The sequence below is a fragment of the Lepidochelys kempii genome, chromosome 11, assembly GCF_965140285.1.
Source record: "Lepidochelys kempii isolate rLepKem1 chromosome 11, rLepKem1.hap1, whole genome shotgun sequence".
NCBI classification, from domain to species: domain Eukaryota; kingdom Metazoa; phylum Chordata; order Testudines; family Cheloniidae; genus Lepidochelys; species Lepidochelys kempii.
The window spans coordinates 2,136,950-2,158,318 of record NC_136390.1 but is presented as its reverse complement, the minus strand read 5'-3'; the positions used below and the strand labels follow the sequence as shown (position 1 = coordinate 2,158,318).

The 21,369-nt window shown below is 50.6% G+C and overlaps 1 protein-coding gene across 3 annotated transcripts; it reads left to right on the top strand.

The window, feature by feature from the left end:
- Window positions 1-140: 140 nt before the first annotated feature.
- On the top strand, window positions 141-3,842 carry LOC144930947 (uncharacterized). 3 transcript variants are annotated; one of them, XM_078854728.1, is made up of 5 exons: window positions 141-289; window positions 609-738; window positions 1,892-1,951; window positions 2,579-2,891; window positions 3,024-3,842. In XM_078854728.1, exons 4-5 carry the CDS (start codon window positions 2,592-2,594, stop codon window positions 3,327-3,329), a joined length of 606 nt encoding a protein of 201 aa, XP_078710854.1. In that variant the 5' UTR covers window positions 141-289; window positions 609-738; window positions 1,892-1,951; window positions 2,579-2,591; the 3' UTR covers window positions 3,330-3,842. The 3 variants fall into 3 exon arrangements, with proteins under 3 accessions (XP_078710854.1, XP_078710852.1, XP_078710853.1); XM_078854726.1 differs by lacking the exon at window positions 609-738 and having other exon boundaries at window positions 2,638-2,891; XM_078854727.1 differs by lacking the exons at window positions 609-738; window positions 1,892-1,951 and having other exon boundaries at window positions 2,638-2,891.
- Window positions 3,843-21,369: the final 17,527 nt, after the last annotated feature.

Sequence of the window (21,369 nt, the reverse complement as noted above, 5' to 3'; positions counted from 1 at the left end):
CAGGAGGGGGCAGCCGGGGGGGGCAGGAGGGGATCAGGAGGTGGCAGCCGGGGGGGGCAGGAGGGGATCAGGAGGGGGCAGCCGGGGGGGGCAGGAGGGGATCAGGAGGGGGCCCCCCACTACAGAAAGGATGTGGACAAATTGGAGAGAGTCCAGCGGAGGGCAACAAAAATGATTAGGGGGCTGGAGCACGTGACTTCAGAGGAGAGGCTGAGGGAACTGGGATTGTTTAGTCTGCAGAAGAGAAGAATGAGGGGGGATTTGATAGCTGCTTTCAGCTACCTGAGAGGTGATTCCAGAGAGGATGGTTCTAGATTATTCTCGGTGGTGGAAGAGGACAGGACAAGGAGCAGTAGTCTCAAGTTGCAGTGGGGGAGGTCTAGGTTGGATATTAGGAAAAACTTTTTCACTAGGAGGGAGGTGAAGCATTGGAATGGGTTCCCTAGGGAGGTGGTGGGATCTCCTTCCTTAGAGGATTTTAAGGTTACGCTTGACAAAGCCCTGGCTGGGGTGATTTAGTTGGGGTTGGTCCTGCTTTGAGCAGGGGGTTGGACTAGATACCTGCTGAGGTCCCTTCCAACCCTGATATTCTGTGATTCTATGTTTAGGAAAGGGATAGATAATAGGACAGAAAATATCATATTGCCTCTATATAAATCCATGGTACACCCACATCTTGAATACTGCCTGCAGATGTGGTCACCCCATCTCAAAAAAGAGATATTGGACTTGGAAAAGGTTTGGAAAAGGGCAACAAAAATGATGAGGGGTATGGAACAGCTTTTGTATGAGAAGAGATTAACAAAACTGGGACTTTTCAGCTTGGAAAAGAGATGACTAAGGGGGGATATGATAGAGGTCTATAAAACCATGACTGGTGTGGAGAAAGTAAAGAAGAAAGTGTTATTTACTCCTTCTCATAACACAAGATCTAGGGGGTCACCAAATGAAAATGTTGTGAAGGCCAAGACTATAACAGGGTTCAAAAAAGAACTAGATAAATTCATGGAGGATAGGTCCATCAGTGGCTATTAGCCAGGATGGGCAGGGATGGTGTCCCAAGCCTCTGTTTGCCAGAAGCTGGGAATGATGACAGGGGTGGATCACTTGCTGATTCCCTGTTCGGTTCATTCCCTCTGGGGCACCTGGCCCTGGCCACTGTCGGAAGACAGGACACTGGGCTAGATGGACCTTTGGTCTGACCCAGTCTGGCCGCTCTTATGTTGTTCAGGAGGGGATCTGGAGAGGGGCAGGAGGAGGGGGTTGGTAGGAGTAGGGGGCAAGTGGAGGGAGTAGGTGGGGGAGGAAAGGGGGGCAGGAGGGGATCTGGAGGGGGCAGCAGGGAGGAAGTTGGTGCAGGAGGAAGGGGTGAGGCAGGAGGGGATCTGGAGGGGGCAGCAGGGAGGAGGTTGGTGGGGGAGGAAGGAGTGGGACAGGAGGGGATCTGAAGGGGGCAGGAGGAGGGGGTTGGTGGGAGTAGGGAGAAGGTGGAGGGTGCAGGAAGGTGTTGGTGAGGTTTGGAGGGGGGCATCCAACCTTCCTGGACAGAGGAAGCTGGCCATGGGGGTCTCAGGTTGCTAAGACCAGACCCCCCCTGCTGGGAATGTGCACCTGGTTTCTGGTACCTGAGTACCCCCTCTCTCCCTGAGCCTACCCTACTGCCCAGGGTACCCATCAGTAGTATAAGGGCCCTACCATCAATCAAACCCTAACCCGCCCCTTGACCACTTAGCCCCACCCCTTGACCCCTTAGCCACACCCACCAGAAGTCCCACCCTCATGAGTTATTACTTCTGGGGTCAAGGCTGCCACATGACCGGAAGCGAGGTGTGTCATGTGACACCCACCCCTTGACCCTTAACCCCACCCCTTGACCTCTCCCCCCCACCAGAAGTCCTGCTCTATGGGGTATTACTTCCAGGGTCAAGGCTGCCACGTGACCGGAAGCAAGGTATGTCATGTGACCCCTCTAACAACTCCTCCCACTGCCCTCTACCAATCAGGATGGGTTTCACCCCCTGTAGGACTTCTCCCAAGAGGAGCTTTCACCAATCAGGGCGAGTTCCGGGGCGGGGTGTCCTCTCTGGAAGTGGGTCTTGTGACCCCTCTAACAACCCCCCCACCACCTTCTACCAATCAGGATGGGTTTTGCCCCTGTAGGACCGCCCAGAGAGGAGCTTTGACCAATCAGGGTGAGTTCCAGGGTGGGGGTGTCCTCTCTGGAAGTGGGTCTTGTGACCCCTCTAACAACTCCTCCCCCGACCCCGCTACCAATCAGGAGGGGTTTTGTTCCGATAGGACCAAGAGGAGATTTGACCAATTAGGATGAGTTCCGGGGGCGGGGTGACCCGTCCGGAAATGATTCGTGTGACCCCTCTAACAACTCCTCCCACCAACCTCTACCAATCAGGCCGGCCCGAGAGCAGATTTGACCAAAATAGGGCAGGTTCTGGGATGGGGTAAACCGCCCAGAAGAGGGGCGTATGACCCCTCTGCCAATCAGAGCGCAGCACCATCACTCCATAAGGCCCAGCGTCGGGCAGAAGAGGCTGTCTTTTACCAAGAGCGTGTGTTTTAGAAATCGTGGAAACATGGACTCCTTCACCACCCCCGTGAGAACTTTGGACTTTGTTTTAGCCCCGAGGGCCTTCAACAAACCGCGGAGAAAGCGCTACATCAGAGAGAGTTCCGAGGAGGAGGGGACGATTGAGGGGAGCCCTTTGGCCCAGCCATTGATGGACACACCGGAAACCGACCCCGAAACCCGGCTGCTTGTGGGGCCCCGCGATGAGCGTGATGGCCTCTTGTTGTCCACCCCCCGAGAGGTGGAAAGTGATCACGGCTTGGGGGAGTTATGGGCGGACAACGTGAATGAAAAAGACGTGGCTCAGGTAAATGAATGTTTAAGAAGTGAGGGTCGGGGTGGGGGTGTAACGGGGGCTAGGAACCAGGGATTGTGTAAATCAAAAACCAAGCAGTAGTGTGCTTACGCTGTTTCTTTTTTGAAAAAAATCTCTCAACAGCTCGATGATGCCTTTCTAGAGGACCCGGAGACTCTGGACAGCGTTGCACCAAGCAGCGAAGATGAACCGGGCCCACCTTGTTTTTGCTCAACGCCGATACAAAATGTTGAAGAGGACTCCGAGGATGACGGCTATGAGGAGTTTAGGAGGAGGTTTGGCATGGAACTGACTGAGCCAGTGCCACGTCGTGAGCGTAAAAAAGTCATGCGGATTATTGTACGCGTTGCTGTTTATTCTGTTCTTAATCACTGTCTTAGGCAAAAGCTTTCTGAAGATTGTGAGGGCTGTGTCATAGATGCACCATGACTGTGTGACTTGGACTTCAGTGGATATAAACTGCAAGCTCCGGGGGCCTGTGTGCTGAGCTGTGTTTGGAAAGCTTATTAAACACTGTTATTGCCATAGGTTATGCTATGCAATGTCTGTGCCTAACCCAAGAACATTTAGCACAAGGGGTGACCTTGATAAATGCTGTGCAATTCAGTGGAGACCCTGACCATGTTTTAAAGAAAATGACCAAACCGGAAGATGCCTGCTTAGAGCGTTATATTGACCGTCTGGTCCGCACAAAAAGTTACAGAACCCGGCTTAAGAAAAAGTCTATTTGTAAGAAATCTAAAAGGATTAAGTTAGAAAATGGTGAGGGGCCAAACATGCGATATAAAACTTGGTAGCTGTAAATTTAAAAAAAAAAAAATCTATTGAAAAGGGCTTTGTGACTATCTGTATTTCTGTTAAAAGGTCTCTGGCCCCTAAGGGAGCTTAAAGTCTTTTTTTCTTTCTTTTTTTAATGGAGCATCTTGGTTTGTTTTCAAGGAGCTGTATGTCTTTTAAATAAAAAAAATTGTTTGTGAGAACCTAGCTCTTGTGTCTTTTGTGTAAGAGAGACCCATTTACAGCAAAAAAAAAAAAAAGCTGAAATGTATGTTGTGGGAGGGGGAAAAGTATCCTAAAAATGTGTTTACAATAAAACAAACAGGGATGGTTCAGACATGTGGTTGAGTACAATAGAGCTGACTTATTCTGTTGAACTGAACGGGTTTAGCCACCCCCCCTCACTGAATAGCCGGGGTGACTGATTACTCACCCTTGTTGCCATAGGGTTAATTTTGATGGGGGTGCACCCATAGTAAGGGAGGTGGGTGGGTGAGGATGGTGAGTTCTGATTAATATGAAATGAAATGAAACCTCAGGAGTTTGCCGATGCTATTGGGCAGTTTAAATATAACCCCTGGAGTTGGTGGAATGCTATAGGCCAGTTCAAATATGGCCCAGGAGTTGGTTGGTTGAAGGTGATTTTCTAGAAATCACCCCCCGCCCCACCAAACTTTAAGCATGAAAGAAACATGTTTTTAGAAACAAAAACAAGTCCCAAGACATTCATTGATATCTGCAAAGGGTCCCTCACTTGAAATGGTTACTATAAGAAGTCCCTACAGGGGTGGGGAAAAATAAAATGTATTTGAACTTAAAAAAGAAAAAAAAGAAAAGCAGCCCAATTGTGCAGAAAACTTATTCCCCACCCCCGATCACAAAAGGGAATGCTAGGGAGGGGTGATCCAATCAACCTGCTAACTATTTTGAAACAAAAGAGTTAGGATGGTGTAAAAAAAACCCAAAACCTCAGGTAGCTTGGAGACTGTCTCTTTCAACAGAAACTCTCTTGAATTGCTGCTGGACTGCAAGAGGAGGTATGTTCCCTGGTTTTTTTTAACTCTGAAAATATATATATATTAGATAATGCCATTTTTCGGCCATGCTATCTTAGTAAATAATGGTGCCTATCTTTATTGCAGTGTGATCTGTTTAGCATGGAGCCAGTAACTTTAAGTTGCAGTTCATCACCAGGCCAAGGTAAAAACCATTTTTAACTGTAGTTGTGCTTAATACCTGAAGTTATTACATAGGTTGAATAGGGACTTGGGAGCTAATACTAACTAACATTTTGGTTTGTTTTTTTTACCCCAAAGACCCCAAGCGCACATGGCTGGGGCGGGGGCCAGAACAACCAGAGGTCTTTTTAAAAGCATGTGGGTTTATTGAAAAGTGTTTTGTTGCAAACAGTTTTTAAACTCTATGTGTGTGTGTAAAACATAGGTGTTTTTTAAAAAGTATATGTCTACAAACTGATGGTGATGGTATGTTTCCAATTAACAGGGTTTTTACTTTGCAAAATGAGATGTATTTTTTAAAAAAAATATTTGTGGGGGTTGTTTTCAAAGTGGTAGAAATAAACTCAAAACCTGTGTTTGTTGTACAGCCTGAAATGGATTATTTTGTTTTAAAGCTATGACTTTTTTAAATAGAAAAAACACCCTAATGGATATTTTTTTATTTTATTTTAAAGTTTACTAGACAGTTTCATGTGTTTTATTAGAATGTTGTTTGCTTTACAGCACGGTCAAAACATGAGCGGGTAAAAATGCTCAAAAGAAAAAGGAAAGAGACAACTGAAAAGAAAAATTCACAAGTATCAGTGACAGATGGATGGATGAAGCCGGGTAAATATATTTTGCTTATTAGTCTGGTTAATTATGAGGTTTTGTATTTTAAGTACATACATAGGTGTGGGTGAGAAAGCTGGCAAAGTTACGTTTTTGTAAAATGCTTTTTTTTCCCACCTGCCCCAAGCAGGCATATGCAGCCCTTCTGACAAGGCTGTAGTGGGAGCTACAAGGACCCGTCCCCGAGAACCACCAAAGAAGCAGGAATCCCGGAGCAGGCGCTCTAGGGATTGTGAATAAAAAACCAAGGATTGAAAACACCTGCGATGCCAAGGTATTGCAACCATGCAAACACAACTCCAGTTCGTCAGTGGCCACCGCCGCGCCAAGCCTTGAGAAAACTGTGAGCGAAAACGCCCACATTCACAAACCGGAGTAGGCACTCTAGGGGTTGTGAATAAAAAACTAAGGACTGACAAAGATCCCCCATATTCTAGTATTTGGGAAGAGTTTGATGCTTCATTTAGAAAACTGATGGACACTGTATCCTCGGGGGGTCTAAAACTACGGCATTCTAAAAAGATTTGGAAAAAATACAACTCTTTGTTCAGAAAACTGATGGACGCTGAATCCTCAGGGAGCCTAAAAGAAAGGGGGGCTGGAAAGGGTGGCTCTGATCAGGCATGACTAGGTGTGGAAAGGGGTACCCTCAAGGGTGCACATCAGCTCGTGTGTAAACAAAAGGGCGGACGGCGCTTGGGGGATAAACAGATGGCTGCCAAAAAATTCCAGACCAGGGTAGCTGTAAAAATTTTAAAAAGGGCTAAAGAGGTAATGAGGGAAAAAAGCCAAAAAGAGATGCCCCCTACCAGAGGCTCTCAAACTGGTATGTCTGAAAATGGGGAGGCGAAATCAGACTCTGGTTTAGAAAATTCCCCAGAGTGCTCTCTAGACGGAGTCCCATCTACTCCCAATGACCCTCACGGAGGCGTCTCAGAGTCTGACTCTCAATTAGTATCGGATGTAGAAGATGCCACTGATGGTTCCGTAGAGGAACCCCCAAGTAACCCTGAAAATGCAGAGGTGTATATGGAGAGAGTGAGAAGTTGGCAACGTGAATTACCCAGATTTGGGGGGGTCGGTGTATTGTGAGGAGTTTCGTTTTGTCCATCTTGAGCAAATAAATTCAGCTCAACAGGCTGTTGAAGCCATACACAGAGGGATACAGCTAGTTCTTGATGACGTTAATGGTAGGGTAGGCCCTGATGATTACGTACAGTTACGTTTAGAGAGCCGTCGTTTAACTAACCCTTTGTTTTCAGTCAGAAGAACTAGGGATGAGCTGTCCGCTGAGAATTTCTTAAACCAGGCCTCAAAGCTGCTTCAGAGCAATAGAGAATTGCATCTCGATGGGACGTTGCACCTCGTTGTCACAGTTGTAAAAAATAGGGGTGGGGGCGCTCGAAGAGTTTTAAATTCTATCCTTAGTAGTCAGATTATTCATAAAAAGAGACAATGTTTAGTAGACCTGACTTACACCGGTACCAATCTATGTTTTGCGGGAGGGCTCTTGGCCGTCATAGCCGGTCATTAACCTACGGATGCAGAATTGTTAGCAGAGGCGAGAAAGTTGCACGAGAAACTGGGGTGGTCAGATCAAAAAAAGGTTCTGCTCAGTGATGTAGCAAAGTTTGAACAGCATTTAGGAGTTAACATACAGGTGGTGCTATATGCGGTGAAAGGTGGCTGGGGTTTTTTCAAAACTGGGGGCCCCGTGTACCCTAAGACTTATTTCATCCTGTTGCACAATGAACATTACTATGGGGTTCTGGATGTGAAAAAGTTGTTCGGAGCAAAAAATTCTGTGAGTTTTGCCACACGGTGTACAGTCACGACCATTCTTGCAGTATCGTTGCCGTCTCTGCTTGAGCGCAACGTGCTCTGACAACGTGGGTGTGCAGCTGAGGTGTCCTAGCTGTAAACTGTATTGTCGGTCCAAAGAGTGTTTAGACAGACATGTCAACTGTGCGTCAAAAAACCAAGCTGAATGCCTGTCTAAAACTTTGTGCGATAAGTGTCAGGCGTACGTGGACAAGCGGCACAGGTGTAAAGGGAGGGGCTGTAAGCAGTGTCAGGGTTTGATCGTTGGAGATGTAGACGTTCACCTCTGTTTTATGGACAGCCTTAGAAAGCCCGAATCATCAGAAAAGTATATTTTTTATGATTTTGAATGCATGCAGGAGACTGGGTTGCACACTCCCAATTATATTTTTGCGATGTCCCTAAAGCCGGAAAAATCCTGGGAATTTAAGGGTGACGAATGTCTTTCTATGTTTAAGACCTTTATTGGCAAAGAGTTCCGGGACTACACGTTCCTAGCACACAATTCCAAAGGTTATGATGCGTATTTCTGCATTAGACAGTTACTGAAGGAAAAGATGTACATAGAACTGATCACTCAGGGCAGTAAACTAATGTGTGTTGAAGTTAAAGCCCTTGGCATTCGTTTTATAGACTCTTTAAACTTCTTGCCCATGAAGCTTAGCAAGCTCCCACAGGCGATGGGGTTTGAAGGTTGCAAAGGGTATTTTCCACATTTTTTTAACACTTTAGAAAATCAAAATTGTGTGGAGCACTCTTGTAGTGAGGACTCTTTGGGAGCACGAGTGGGTGGTGATGAAAAAAACAGACAGGGAGCTTGCGAGCTTTTTAAACCGAGCCCAGTTACCCCAGCCTCTCATGCCTAGGGATGCTCTTTTTGGGGGGAGGACGAACGCCATCTGTCTATATTATAAACCTAAGCCCGGCGAAGAAATCCACTATTATGATTTTACCAGCTTGTACCCTTTTGTAAACAAAACCAAAGACTACCCTATCGGGCACCCCGATATAGTTTATCACAAATTTGGACCCCTTGCAAATTATTTTGGAATTGCAAAAGTTAAAGTGTACCCCCCACGAGGCCTCTTTTTCCATTGTTACCTGTCAGAGTGGGCGGCAAGCTTATGTTCCTGCTATGCCGAACCTGCGCGGAAACCGTGCAGCGGGAGACGTGCACCCACACTGACGAGGAGAGGGCCATCCTGGGGACTTGGTGCACTGTGGAATTGAACGCAGCCATAGCGAAGGGGTACGCGGTGGCTAAAATCTAGGAAATCTGGCATTTTAATGAAAAATCTGATGAACTCTTTTCGGAGTACATAAAATTACACCTCCGCCAGAAACAAGTGGCTTCAGGGTATCCCAGCTGGGGCACAGACGAAGACAAACAAAATAAGTATGTTAACGATTTCTACCAGAAAGAAGGCGTGCTTTTACGCCGACACGAGATCAGGCTAAACCCCGCTAAACGCCAAATTGCTAAACTGTTTTTAAATTCTCTGTGGGGTAAATTCGGCCAAAGAACCAACCTACCCAATACCAGCATCGTGAGAGACCCTGACGAACTCTTTCAGTACCTGTTTTCCCCCAACTACGAGGTTTCATCCTGTGAGTTTATCGACGATGAAACAGCGTGCGTATCTTGGAAGCACGCAAAAGACCGTTATTCTGTCTCTGGCAATACCAATGTTTTCCTAGCCTGTTTCCCCACCGCTGACGCCCGCTTAGAGCGATACAGCCTCCTAGACGGGTTGCAAGAGCGGTGCCTGTACCACGACTCTGACTCGGTGATATTTGCGAAAAGGGAGGGGGCCTGGAATCCCCCCCTGGAGAGGTCTTGTGAGGGTGGGACTTCAGGTGGGCGGGGCTAAGGGGTCAAGGGGCGGGGCTAAGGGGTCAAGGGGTGGGGTTAGGGTTTGATTGATGGTAGGGCCCTTATACTCCCTTATAAGAAGCACACGGGATCTTTCTCAGGGGAAAAGGCAACACGCTGAGTTTATTGAAGATACAGTTAGCACATGCATTCACACAGAGAGAGAGAGAGAGTCCCGCCAGTCGATCTTATAGTTCCCAGTCCAGAGTCCGGAACAATCTAGTGGCCGGCTAGGTAGGGCTAGGTAAGTAGGAGCCGGGTTCTGTCGGTCACAACACGATGCTCTGGGGAAGTCTTTCATGGCAAGGCCCCCAGTTTATATAGTGATTTTCCTTCATTGGGACCAGTTAAGACGGGGCCCCCCAACCCCATTAGAACCTCTGCCCCCTGCCCTGCGGTGTGGGGGCGGCTCCTGCCAGCACTTGGCTGGGACAAACATGGCCCTGCAGATCTGGGGTCTCGCTCGGGGTGGGGGGTTGACACCCACTTTGCCAGGTGCCTGGCAGGGGTGCTGGGCTCAGGGCCTTCCCCGCCTGGCAAAGGGCAGCCAGGGCCATGGCGTATTCTAGCTCGGTGGAGGCCTTGGGGTCCCACCAGCAGAGCCTCTGGCCCGAAGGGTCTGTTGCTGTCCTGCTGTGTGACCCCAGGATCGAAGTCCAAGGCGGCACGTGGCAGAGCGCAGCGGTGCGTCTGGGCCACCTGTACTGCAGGGACTCCTGCTGCGTCATAGCGTTCCCTGGGGGATATCTGCTCCCTTGGTGGCCTGGATGGTCTCGCAAGGCTACTGGGATGGTTAAAACGGAGCTGGGAGACCTGGGCCCAGTCCCTGCTCTGCCACTGAGTCCCGGCATGACCATGGGCTGGTCACCTAACCGCTCCATTCCCAGTCTTCTGCTTGTGTGTTGTACCCTGTCTCCTACCCTTTGGTTAGCCAGTGGGACTGTCTCTCGCAGTGCCTGGCACTGGGGAGGTCACAGCTGGGGCTGGCGTGCACTACTGTGAAATACATCATGCCGAACTGTATTCTCAATGGATTTGCAGATTGCACCGATTTCTTCTTGTTATTCCTGCTTCCGGGAGGCCTGTTATTGGCAAGGTATCAGGCAAAGGGAACCTGTTCTCCATGGCTGCTGTCTTCCCAGGCTTATGTAAGGCAACTGGGGCTGCTGAATGCACTTCTGATGACAGGGTGGTTGAAGAGGAGACTTGCTGACAAAGCTTCTCTCTCGGGCAGGGGAAGTGACACTTCCCTCAACTCTCGTTAAGCCCCGAGCAGCACTCGCCTCCCGGGAGAGTCCAAGAGGGGGTGACTGGGAAAGGGTGCAGGATCCTTGAGGAATCTTCTCCACAGAGCAGGAGAGGTGAGGAGCCGGGACCAGGAGAGGACAGAGCTGGCGAGCGCCGCCCTGGAGATATTTGTCTGGGCAATAACTTAGGATGGGAGCACCCCCTGTTTGTTCCCTGGATGGTGCAGGCCCTGAGCTGTGGCTGTACAGGAGGGAGGAGCAGGGAGCCCTGTTGGAATGTTTCTAGCACATGGGACTTTCCCGCCCCTCCACTCAGCCTGGGTCCCCTCTGGTACAGCTGCTGCCCAAGGACCCTGCCAGAATCTTGCTGCAAGGCTGTGCAGAATCCATAGCAAGACTCTCCTGCTTCTACTCAACAGCCCAGCCTCCCTCCCCTCCAGGACAGAGGGCAGCGCCCAGGCACCATGGCTTGCGTCTCCTCCCGGGCAGCGTCTTCAGTGCGCCCGGCCCCCCTCCCTGCACTAAACAGACAGCTGTACACAGAGGTGTGGGCCATCCAGCTCCCTGCAAGGGCTGATCATTAACTCCTCTTATTGAGCAGCTCAGTTCAAGGGCTTGTGGGCAGACCTTTGTCCCCGTCTCTGACGCAGCGCCTCTGGAACCTGACTGACCCGTGGGGACCCATCGAGGCCCTTCCGAGCTGCGCATGCAGGAGCCTGATGTGCAGTAGATGCCAGGCGTTACTTGGGTTTTTGCATGCAGCTGGGGGCCAACTGGCTAAACAGACAGGCTGCCCCGATTTCTTCCTCAGCTCGCTGATTTCACACAGCCCGCCTGGGGCTCGTGGGAGAGGGGATCAGCTTTCCTGACCCTGGCTGTGGACCGAGAAATCAGCCTCCAGAATCAGCTCCAAGGAGCGGGAGAGGCAGGAATGCACAGGGCCAGGATCTGTAGCAAACCCACAACTGGCCCTTGTTGTACTGCTCACCCTTTGCCACCTGAGAGGCGCTTGGATACGTTAGCGATGGGTGAGGCTATAAAACCCGACTTAGACAGAGCTGATGGGCCCCCTGCTGGCACGGTGCATACCTGGACTGCAGATTTATCTCCTCTTGGACTGACTCCTGGTGGGGACAGAGACGAGCTTTCCAGCCACAGGGAGCCCTTCCTCAGGGCTGGGAGAGTCACAGAGTGTCACGGAGTCCCCGGGCGATGCTCTGGAACTGCTCCCCACGAAGCCAGTCAGGACTCTGGGGAAGTCTCCTCTCTGTGAGCAGCCCGTCTGCAGGACACACAGCTCACCCGGCTTCCACCTTCCTGGGTCTGACCTCGGAGCATTCAGCCTCCTCTGCCCCTCCATGTGCTTCCCACAGCGAGTTCGCCCAGGCGGGGTCCTGGGGAAGCCAGAGGGTCTAGCCCCCCAACTTTGCAGTCAGACGTGACTCTCAGCCAGCCGGTAAAACAGAAGGTTTATTAGACGACAGGAACATGATCTAAAACAGAGCTTGTAGGTGCAGAGAACCGGACCCCTCAGCTGGGTCCATTTTGGGGGGCAGTCAGCCAGACAACCACATCTGCACTTCACTCCATGTCCCCAGCCAGCCCCAAACTGCCTCTCCCTCCAGCCCCTCCTCCTCTGGGCTTTGTCCCTTTCCCGGGCCAGGAGGTCACCGGATTCCTTTGTTCTCCAACCCTTTAGCTCTCACCTTGCAGGGGGGGAAAGCCCAGGCCATCAGTTGCCAGGAAACAGGGTGTTGGCCATTCTCTGTGTCCAGACTCCTGCACACACCTGCCCTCTAGGGCTCTGCAATGATCACACACCCTTACCCCACCCCCTAGATACTTAAGAACTGCCTAGGGGAAACTGAGGCACCCCCACACTATTCAGAGGAAACATTAAGAACAGTCCCACTTCGTCACACAGAGCCCTGGTCTACACTAGGACGTTAGGTCGAATTTAGCAGCGTTAAATCGATGTAAACTTGCACCCGTCCACACAATGAAGCCCTTTATTTCGACTTAAAGGGCTCTTAAAATCGATTTCCTTACTCCACCCCTGACAAGTGGATTAGCGCTTAAATCGACGTTGCTGGCTCGAATTTGGGGTACTGTGGACACAATTCGATGGTATTGGCCTCCGGGAGCTATCCCAGAGTGCTCCATTATGACCGCTCTGGACAGCACTCTCAACTCAGATGCACTGGCCAGGTAGACAGGAAAAGAACCGCGAACTTTTGAATCTCATTTCCTGTTTGGCCAGCGTGACCATGCAGAGCTCATCAGCACAGGTGACCATGATGGAGTCCCAGAATCGCAAAAGAGCTCCAGCATGGACCGAACGGGAGGTACGGGATCTGATCGCTGTTTGGGGAGAGGAATCCGTGCTATCAGAACTCCGTTCCAGTTTTCGAAATGCCAAAACCTTTGTGAAAATCTCCCAGGGCATGAAGGACAGAGGCCATAACAGGGACCCGAAGCAGTGCCGCGTGAAACTGAAGGAGCTGAGGCAAGCTACCAGAAAACCAGAGAGGCGAACAGCCGCTCTGGGTCAGAGCCCCAAACATGCCGCTTCTATGATGAGCTGCATGCCGTTTTAGGGGGTTCAGCCACCACTACCCCAGCCGTGTTGTTTGACTCCTTCAATGGAGATGGAGGCAATACAGAAGCAGGTTTTGGGGACGAAGAAGATGATGATGAGGAGGAGGTTGTAGATAGCTCACAGCAAGCAAGCGGAGAAACCGGTTTTCCCGACAGCCAGGAACTGTTTCTCACCCTAGACCTGGAGCCAGTACCCCCTGAACCCACCCAAGGCTGCCTCCTGGACCCAGCAGGCGGAGAAGGGACCTCTGGTGAGTGTACCTTTTAAAATACTATACATGGTTTAAAAGCAAGCATGTGAAAGGATTACTTTGCCCTGGCATTTGCGGTTCTCCTAGATGTAGTCCTAAAGCCTTTGCAAAAGGTTTCTGGGGAGGGCAGCCTTATTGCGTCCTTCATGGTAGGACACTTTACCACTCCAGGCCAGTAACACATACTCGGGAATCATTGTAGAACAAAGCATTGCAGTGTATGTTTGCTGGCATTCAAACAACATCCGTTCTTTATCTCTCTGTGTTATCCTCAGGAGAGTGAGATATAATTCATGGTCACCTGGTTGAATAGAGTGCTTTTCTTCAGGGAACACTCAGAGGAGCCCATTCCTGCTGGGCTGTTTGCCTGTGGCTAAACAGAAATGTTCCCCGCTGTTAGCCACAGGGAGGGGGGAAGGTTGAGGGGGTAGTCACGCGGTGGGAGGAGGCAAAATGTGACCTTGTAACGAAAGCACATGTGCTATGTATGTAATGTTAACAGCAAGGTTTACCCTGAAAGAGTGTAGCCACTATTTTATAAAATGTGTCTTTTTAAATACCGCTGTCCCTTTTTTTTTCTCCACCAGCTGCATGTGTTTCAATGATCACAGGATCTTCTCCTTCCCAGAGGCTAGTGAAGCTTAGAAAGAAAAAAAAACGCACTCGCGATGAAATGTTCTCCGAGCTCATGCTGTCCTCCCACGCTGACAGAGCACAGACGAATGCGTGGAGGCAAATAATGTCAGAGTGCAGAAAAGCACAAAATGACCGGGAGGAGAGGTGGCGGGCTGAAGAGAGTAAGTGGCGGGCTGAAGAGAGTAAGTGGCGGGCTGAAGACAGGGCTGAAGCTCAAATGTGGCGGCAGCGTGATGAGAGGAGGCAGGATTCAATGCTGAGGCTGCTGCAGGACCAAACCAGTATGCTCCAGTGTATGGTTGAGCTGCAGCAAAGGCAGCTGGAGCACAGACTGCCACTGCTGCCCCTCTGTAACCAACCGCCTTCCTCCCCAAGTTCCATAGCCTCCACACCCAGACGCCCAAGAATGCGGTGGGGGGGCCTCCGGCCAACCAGCCACTCCACCACAGAGGATTGCCCAAAAAAAAGAAGGCTGTCATTCAATAAATTTTAAAGTTGTAAACTTTTAAAGTGCTGTGCTTAAAGTGCTGTGTGGCATTTTCCTTCCCTCCTCCACCACCCCTCCTGGGCTACCTTGGTAGTCATCCCCCTATTTGTGTGATGAATGAATAAAGAATGCATGAATGTGAAGCAACAATGACTTTATTGCTTCTGCAAGTGGTGATCGAAGGGAGGAGGGGCGGGTGGTTAGCTTACAGGGAAGTAGAGTGAACCAAGGGGCGGGGGGTTTCATCAAGGAGAAACAAACAGAACTTTCACACCGTAGCCTGGCCAGTCATGAAACTGGTTTTCAAAGCTTCTCTGATGCGTACCGCGCCCTCCTGTGCTCTTCTAACCGCCCTGGTGTCTGGCTGCGCGTAACCAGCAGCCAGGCGATTTGCCTCAACCTCCCACCCCGCCATAAACGTCTCCCCCTTACTCTCACAGATATTGTGGAGCACACAGCAAGCAGTAATAACAGTGGGAATATTGGTTTCGCTGAGGTCTAAGCGAGTCAGTAAACTGCGCCAGCGCGCCTTTAAACGTCCAAATGCACATTCTACCACCATTCTGCACTTGCTCAGCCTGTCGTTGAACAGCTCCTGACCACTGTCCAGGCTGCCTGTGTACGGCTTCATGAGCCATGGCATTAAAGGGTAGGCTGGGTCCCCAAGGATACAGATAGGCATTTCAACATCCCCAACAGTTATTTTCTGGACTGGGAATAAAGTCCCTTCCTGCAGCTTTTGAAACAGACCAGAGTTCCTGAAGATGCGAGCGTCATGCACCTTTCCCGGCCATCTCACGTTGATGTTGGTGAAACGTCCCTTGTGATCCACCAGAGCTTGCAGCACTATCGAAAAGTACCCCTTGCGGTTTATGTACTCGGCGGCTTGGTGCTCCGGTGCCAAGATAGGGATATGGGTTCCGTCTATAGCCCCACCACAGTTAGGGAATCCCATTGCAGCAAAGCCATCCACTATGACCTGCACATTTCCCAGGGTCACTACCCTTGATATCAGCAGATCTTTGATTGCGTGGGCTACTTGCATCACAGCAGCCCCCACAGTAGATTTGCCCACTCCAAACTGATTCCCAACTGACCGGTAGCTGTCTGGCGTTGCAAGCTTCCACAGGGCTATCGCCACTCGCTTCTCAACTGTGAGGGCTGCTCTCATCTTGGTATTCATGCGCTTCAGGGCAGGGGAAAGCAAGTCACAAAGTTCCATGAAAGTGCCCTTACGCATGCGAAAGTTTCGCAGCCACTGGGAATCGTCCCAGACCTGCAACACTATGCGGTCCCACCAGTCTGTGCTTGTTTCCCGAGCCCAGAATCGGCGTTCCACAGCATGAACCTGCCCCATTAGCACCATGATGCATGCATTGTCAGGGCCCATGCTTTCAAAGAAATCTGTGTCCATGTCCTGATCACTCACGTGACCACGCTGACATCGCCTCTTCACCCGGTATCGCTCTGCCAGGTTTCTGCATATACTGCTGGATAATGTGTGTGGTGTTTAATGTGCTCCTTATTGCCAAAGTGAGCTGAGCGGCCTCCATGCTTGCCTTGGTATGGCGTCCGCACAGAAAAAAGGCGCGGAATGATTGTCTGCCATTGCTCTGACGGAGGGAGGGGCGACTGACGACATGGCTTACAGGGTTGGCTTCAGGGAGCTAAAATCAACAAAGGGGGTGCCTGTACATCAAGGAGTATTTCAGGCAGGACTGCACGGAGGGTTCCAATAAGAAATGGTGCACCTAAGTTATCGTTCTTATTGGAACAAGGAGGTTAGCCTGGCCTCTGATTGATACATGGCTAGATTTACCTCACTGCACCTTCTCTGTGAGTGACTGCAGTGTGATCTAGAGGAATGAGTCCCCTAGACAGGGGAGGAGGCAAATGAGTACAAAACAAATCTGGTCTATTTCTTGTTCTGACCCACTCCATCTATCTTTTACATCTTTGGCTGGCAGCAGACGGTGCAGAAGGACTGCATGCCATCCACATCTCATGGCTGCTCGGCAGAAGATGGTACAGTACGACTGCTAGCAGTCCGTATCGCCTGCCCGCTCACCATAAGACGGTTCAATAGGACTGACTGCAGGACTAAAGAGAATGACCTGGTCAAGTCACTCCAAATTTAGTCCCTGCGCCCATGTCTGCCCAGGCGCTCCTGATCGACCTCACAGAGGCGACCAGGAGCACCTCGGACATGACGATGACGGCTACCAGTTGTACTGTACCGTCTGCTGCCACAAGGCAAGGGGTTGCTGCTACTGTGCAGCAAAGCCGTACCGCGTCTGCCAGCACCCAGGAGACATAGGGTGACGGTTACCTGAGCGGGCTCCATGCTTGCCGTGGTATGGCATCTGCACAGGTAACTCAGGAAAAAAGGCGCGAAACGATTGTCTGCCCTTGCTTTCACGGAGGGAGGGAGGGAACGGGGGCCTGACGATATGTACCCAGAACCACCCGCGACAATGTTTTAGCCCCATCAGACATTGGGATCTCAACCCAGAATTCCAATGGGCAGCGGAGACTGCGGGAACTGTGGGATAGCTATCCACAGAGCAACGCTCCGGAAGTCGACTCTAGCCTCCGTACTGTGGAAGCGCTCCGCCGAGTTAATGCACTTAATGCACTTAGAGCATTTTTTGTGGGGACACACACACTCGAATATATAAAACCGATTTCTAAAAAAACGACTTCTATAAATTCGACCTTATTCCGTAGTGTAGACATACCCAGAGTGTTTAGCGCACATAGTTAGCACATGTTGTAAGGGCCCATTCCGGGTGAAGGGGCCCGTTAACACCCCGGCAGTCCTGGGACAAAATGGGGGGTTAGTGGGTTCCAGATTGTTGTAATGAGCCATAAATCCAGTGTCTTTGTTGAGACTGATCGTGCAGGGGTTCTGCACCCCAGCAGCCTGGACTCAGCCCTGGGGGAATTTAGCCAGGCCACAAGGTGAGGCAAAGTGGGCTGCATGTGTGACCATGTCCTGACTTCATGTGCTTTGGAATAACCCCCCTGCCCCCGACAGGCTCCCAAATGTAGGTCTTATGGTGCAGTCCCCAGACCATGAGTACTAACTCCAGGCCAGGGCAGAGGGTGCTTTCCTCAGCCGCACGGGCTGGGAGCTAGAGATTCAGAGAGGCCACATGGTCACGTCCAGCAGCCTCAATAAAGAGTCACCTTTCTATCTGTAACCCTTCGGCCAGGTGCCAGCAGCCAGGCTCAGTCTATCTAGGCCAGGGGGTCAGACTCTGGCTTGAAACCCCCTTTCTCCTATGCTGGACTCCCACGTCTGGCTCTGGGCAGGAGCGGTGGAAGCACCCTAAAAGGGGGGGGGGGCCCAGGCACCCAAACCATGGCCCTGCCCCTGCAATGCCTCATCTCCCTGAGGCCCTGCCCTCAAGCTGCCCCTTCTTGACGCCTCACCCCTGCACCTCCTCTTTTCCCCTGAGGCCCTGCTGCCACACTGCCCCTTCCCTCTGAGGCCCTGCCCCTGTGCTGCCCCTTCTCTCTGAACCCCTGCCTTGCCCCTTCCCCTGAGACCCCACTGTGATGTTCCCCTCTGGTGTTATCCAGACCAGTGATCTGCTAGGTCACCCCAATGCTCGACTCTGGGAGCCTTACCCTGCTCAGCTGTGAGAATCCCCACTCCTGGGCTGTTCACACACAGCCTCTGGCATGTAAACTATTCCCATATTCAGAACACTTCTACCTTGTCTGCATTATTATTGACAGGTCTACCCTTTCCATCTAGTAATGGACCAACACCATTGTTAGAATTCCTTTTGTTCCTAACATACATTTTAAAATGCCTTCTAATTGTCCTTAACTCCACTTGCCATAGATTACTTCTTGTGTCCTTTTGCTTCCCTTATCAATTTTCTACAATTTCTAGCTTCCAATTTATTGCATTGTGTGACACTTCCCCCAAAGTTACCCAGGGCTGTGAGGAACCTCATCACCACCTGCCATTAGTGTAAGGAAGTTTTGTCTATGACTGCTGTGTCATCTCCCTGACTACGCCAGTCTCTGACAACACAAGCAGTCCCCTCTGGACTTCTGCAGGCCTTTCTTTCTTTCTGCAGGTTAGCAATAGGCACACCCCAACCCCTGAGTCCTCCAAGCATTCCCTGTAGGGCCCAGCCCCTCATCTGTTGAACACTCATGAATCTACCAGACCTGCTCAATACACCCCACAGCTTATAGGCGCCGACACCATGGGTGCTCCAGGGCTGGAGCACCCACAGGGAAAAATTGGTGGGTGCTCTGCACCCACTGGCAGCTCCCCGGCCTGCCCCCGCACCCCAACTCACCTCCGCCTCCACCTCCTCCCCTGGGAGCACTGCATGCCCGCTTTTTCCCCCTAGCTCCGAGCACTTGTGCCTGTCACGGAGTGGGGGAGTCAGGGCCCTGCTCCCACCTCTTCCTGCAATTCACTGTGACTCTCAGCCAGCCAGTAAAATGGAAGGTTTATTGGACGACAGGAACACAGTCCCAACCAGACAGGTCCTTCTGGGGGGCAGGGAGCTTAGACCCCACCCTTGGGCTTACCTCTGTTTCCCCAGTCCACTCCCAACTCAAAACCCCCTCCAGCCGACTCACCCAGCCGCCCCCCGGCTCCTCCTCCAGCCTTTGTCCAGCTTCCCAGGCAAAAGGTGTCACTTGGCCCCAACCCCCCTCCTGGGTCAGGTTCCATGCTCAGGTATCGTCCCTCCAGTGAAGCCACCCCCTGCTATCTCATTCCCAATGCAGACAGTCCCAGTAAAACTCCCCTGCGACATCTCCAGGTCAATCCGCCCCCTCCCTGCTCCGTCATAGCGCCGCGAAACAGCTGTTTTGCGCGGGAAGCACTGGGAGGGAGGGGGAGGAGGGGGAACGCGGCGCGCTTGGGGAAGAGGCGGGGCCAGGGCGGGGATTTGGGGAAGGGGTTGGAATGGGAGCGGGGCAGGGGCGGGGAAAGGGTGGGGTCAGAGCAGGGGCGGGGGGGGGGCGCAAGCACCCACCGGGGCCGGGGAAAGTTGGCGCCTATGCCACAGCTGCTTACTGACGCCTTCGAAGACAGCTCAGCATTTCGCTGTATTACCAGTGGAGGCACAAGTTCACGATCAAAGACCAGAGATTCAAGGGCTAATGGGCAAGATTACTGGAAACAAACCGTCCCATAGAAAACAAAATCTTAACACAGCTACATTTAACAACCAAGGTCTCCTCCGGGCCGGTGAAGCTTGTCTCATCCAAAGGAAAGGAGGACTTGTGGCACCTTGGAGACTCACACATTTATTTGAGCGTAAGCTTTCGTGAGCTACAGCTGAAGTGAGCTGTAGCTCACGAAAGCTCGTGCTCAAATAAATTGGTGAGTCTCTAAGGTGCCACAAGTCTTCCTGTTCTTTCTGCGGATACAGACTAACACGGCTGCTCCTCTGAAACCTGATGGTTGAGAGAGATGGCTCGGACTATATTAGTTTAAAAAACCTGGTTTGGAGGGGAAGGGAAAGTGGCAAAGATACTGTCTGTCTGTCTGTCTAAAACAAATGGGGTAAAAGGGGAAGTTGATAGCAAGGGGTGACCCAGGAACCTCTTGATGCCAATGGGGAGAGCGCATAAGGGTACAGGGATCCCCTGGGTCTGGTGTTTATATTCTAGGTCCCTGACACTCACGTGAAGTCTCTAATGAAAGCATGTGCCATGCAGGGCATCAATGTCATTGCAAAGCGCAGGTAGAGATGCTGTGTAAGGAGTTATAGATACACACTGATAGTTAAAAGAAAAGGAGTTCTTGTGGCACCTTAGAGACTAACCAATTTATTTGAGCATAAGCTTTCGTGAGCTACAGCTCACTTCATCGGAGGCATGCTGTGGAAAGTGTAGAAGATCTTATTATATACACACAAAAAGCATGAAAAAATACCTCCTCCCACCCCACTCTCCTGCTGGTAATAGCTTATCTAAAGTGATCACTCTCCTTACAATGTGTGTGATAATCAAGGTGGGCCATTTCCAGCACAAATCCAGGGTTTAACCAGAACGTCTCTGGGGTGAGGGGGGGGAGAGGGGTAGGAAAAAACAAGGGGAAATAGGCTACCTTGCATAATGAAAAGGAGGACTTGTGGCACCTTAGAGACGAACCAATTTATTTGAGCATGAGCTTTCGTGAGCTGCATCCGATGAAGTGAGCTGTAGCTCATGAAAGCTCATGCTCAAATAAATTGGTTAGTCTCTAAGGTGCCACAAGTCCTCCTTTTCTTTTTGCGAATACAGACTAACACGGCTGTTACTCTGAAACCTTGCATAATGACTTAGCCACTCCCAGTCTCTATTTAAGCCTAAGTTAATTGTATCCAATTTGCAAATGAATTCCAATTCAGCAGTTTCTCGCTGGAGTCTGGATTTGAAGTTTTTTTGTTGTAAAATAGTGACTTTCATGTCTGTAATCGCATGACCAGAGAGACTGAAGTATTCTCCGTCTGGTTTATGAATGTTATAATTCTTGACATCTGATTTGTGTCCATTTACTCTTTTACGTAGAGACTGTTCAGTTTGACCAATGTACATGGCAGAGGGGCATTGCTGGCACATGAGACTCCAGCGAGAAACTGCTGAATTGGAATTCATTTGCAAATTGGATACAGTTAACTTAGGCTTGAATAGAGACTGGGAGTGGCTTAGTCATTATGCAAGGTAGCCTATTTCCCCTTGTTCTTTCCTACCCCCCCCCCCCAGACGTTCTTGTTAAACCCTGGATTTGTGCTGGAAATGGCCCATCTTGATTATCATACACAATGTAAGGAGTGTGGTCACTTTGGATAAGCTATTACCAGCAGGAGAGTGAGTTTGGGGGGCGGGGGTGAGAAAACCTGGATTTGTGCTGGAAATGGCCCACCTTGATTATCATACACATTGTAAGGAGAGTGATCACTTTA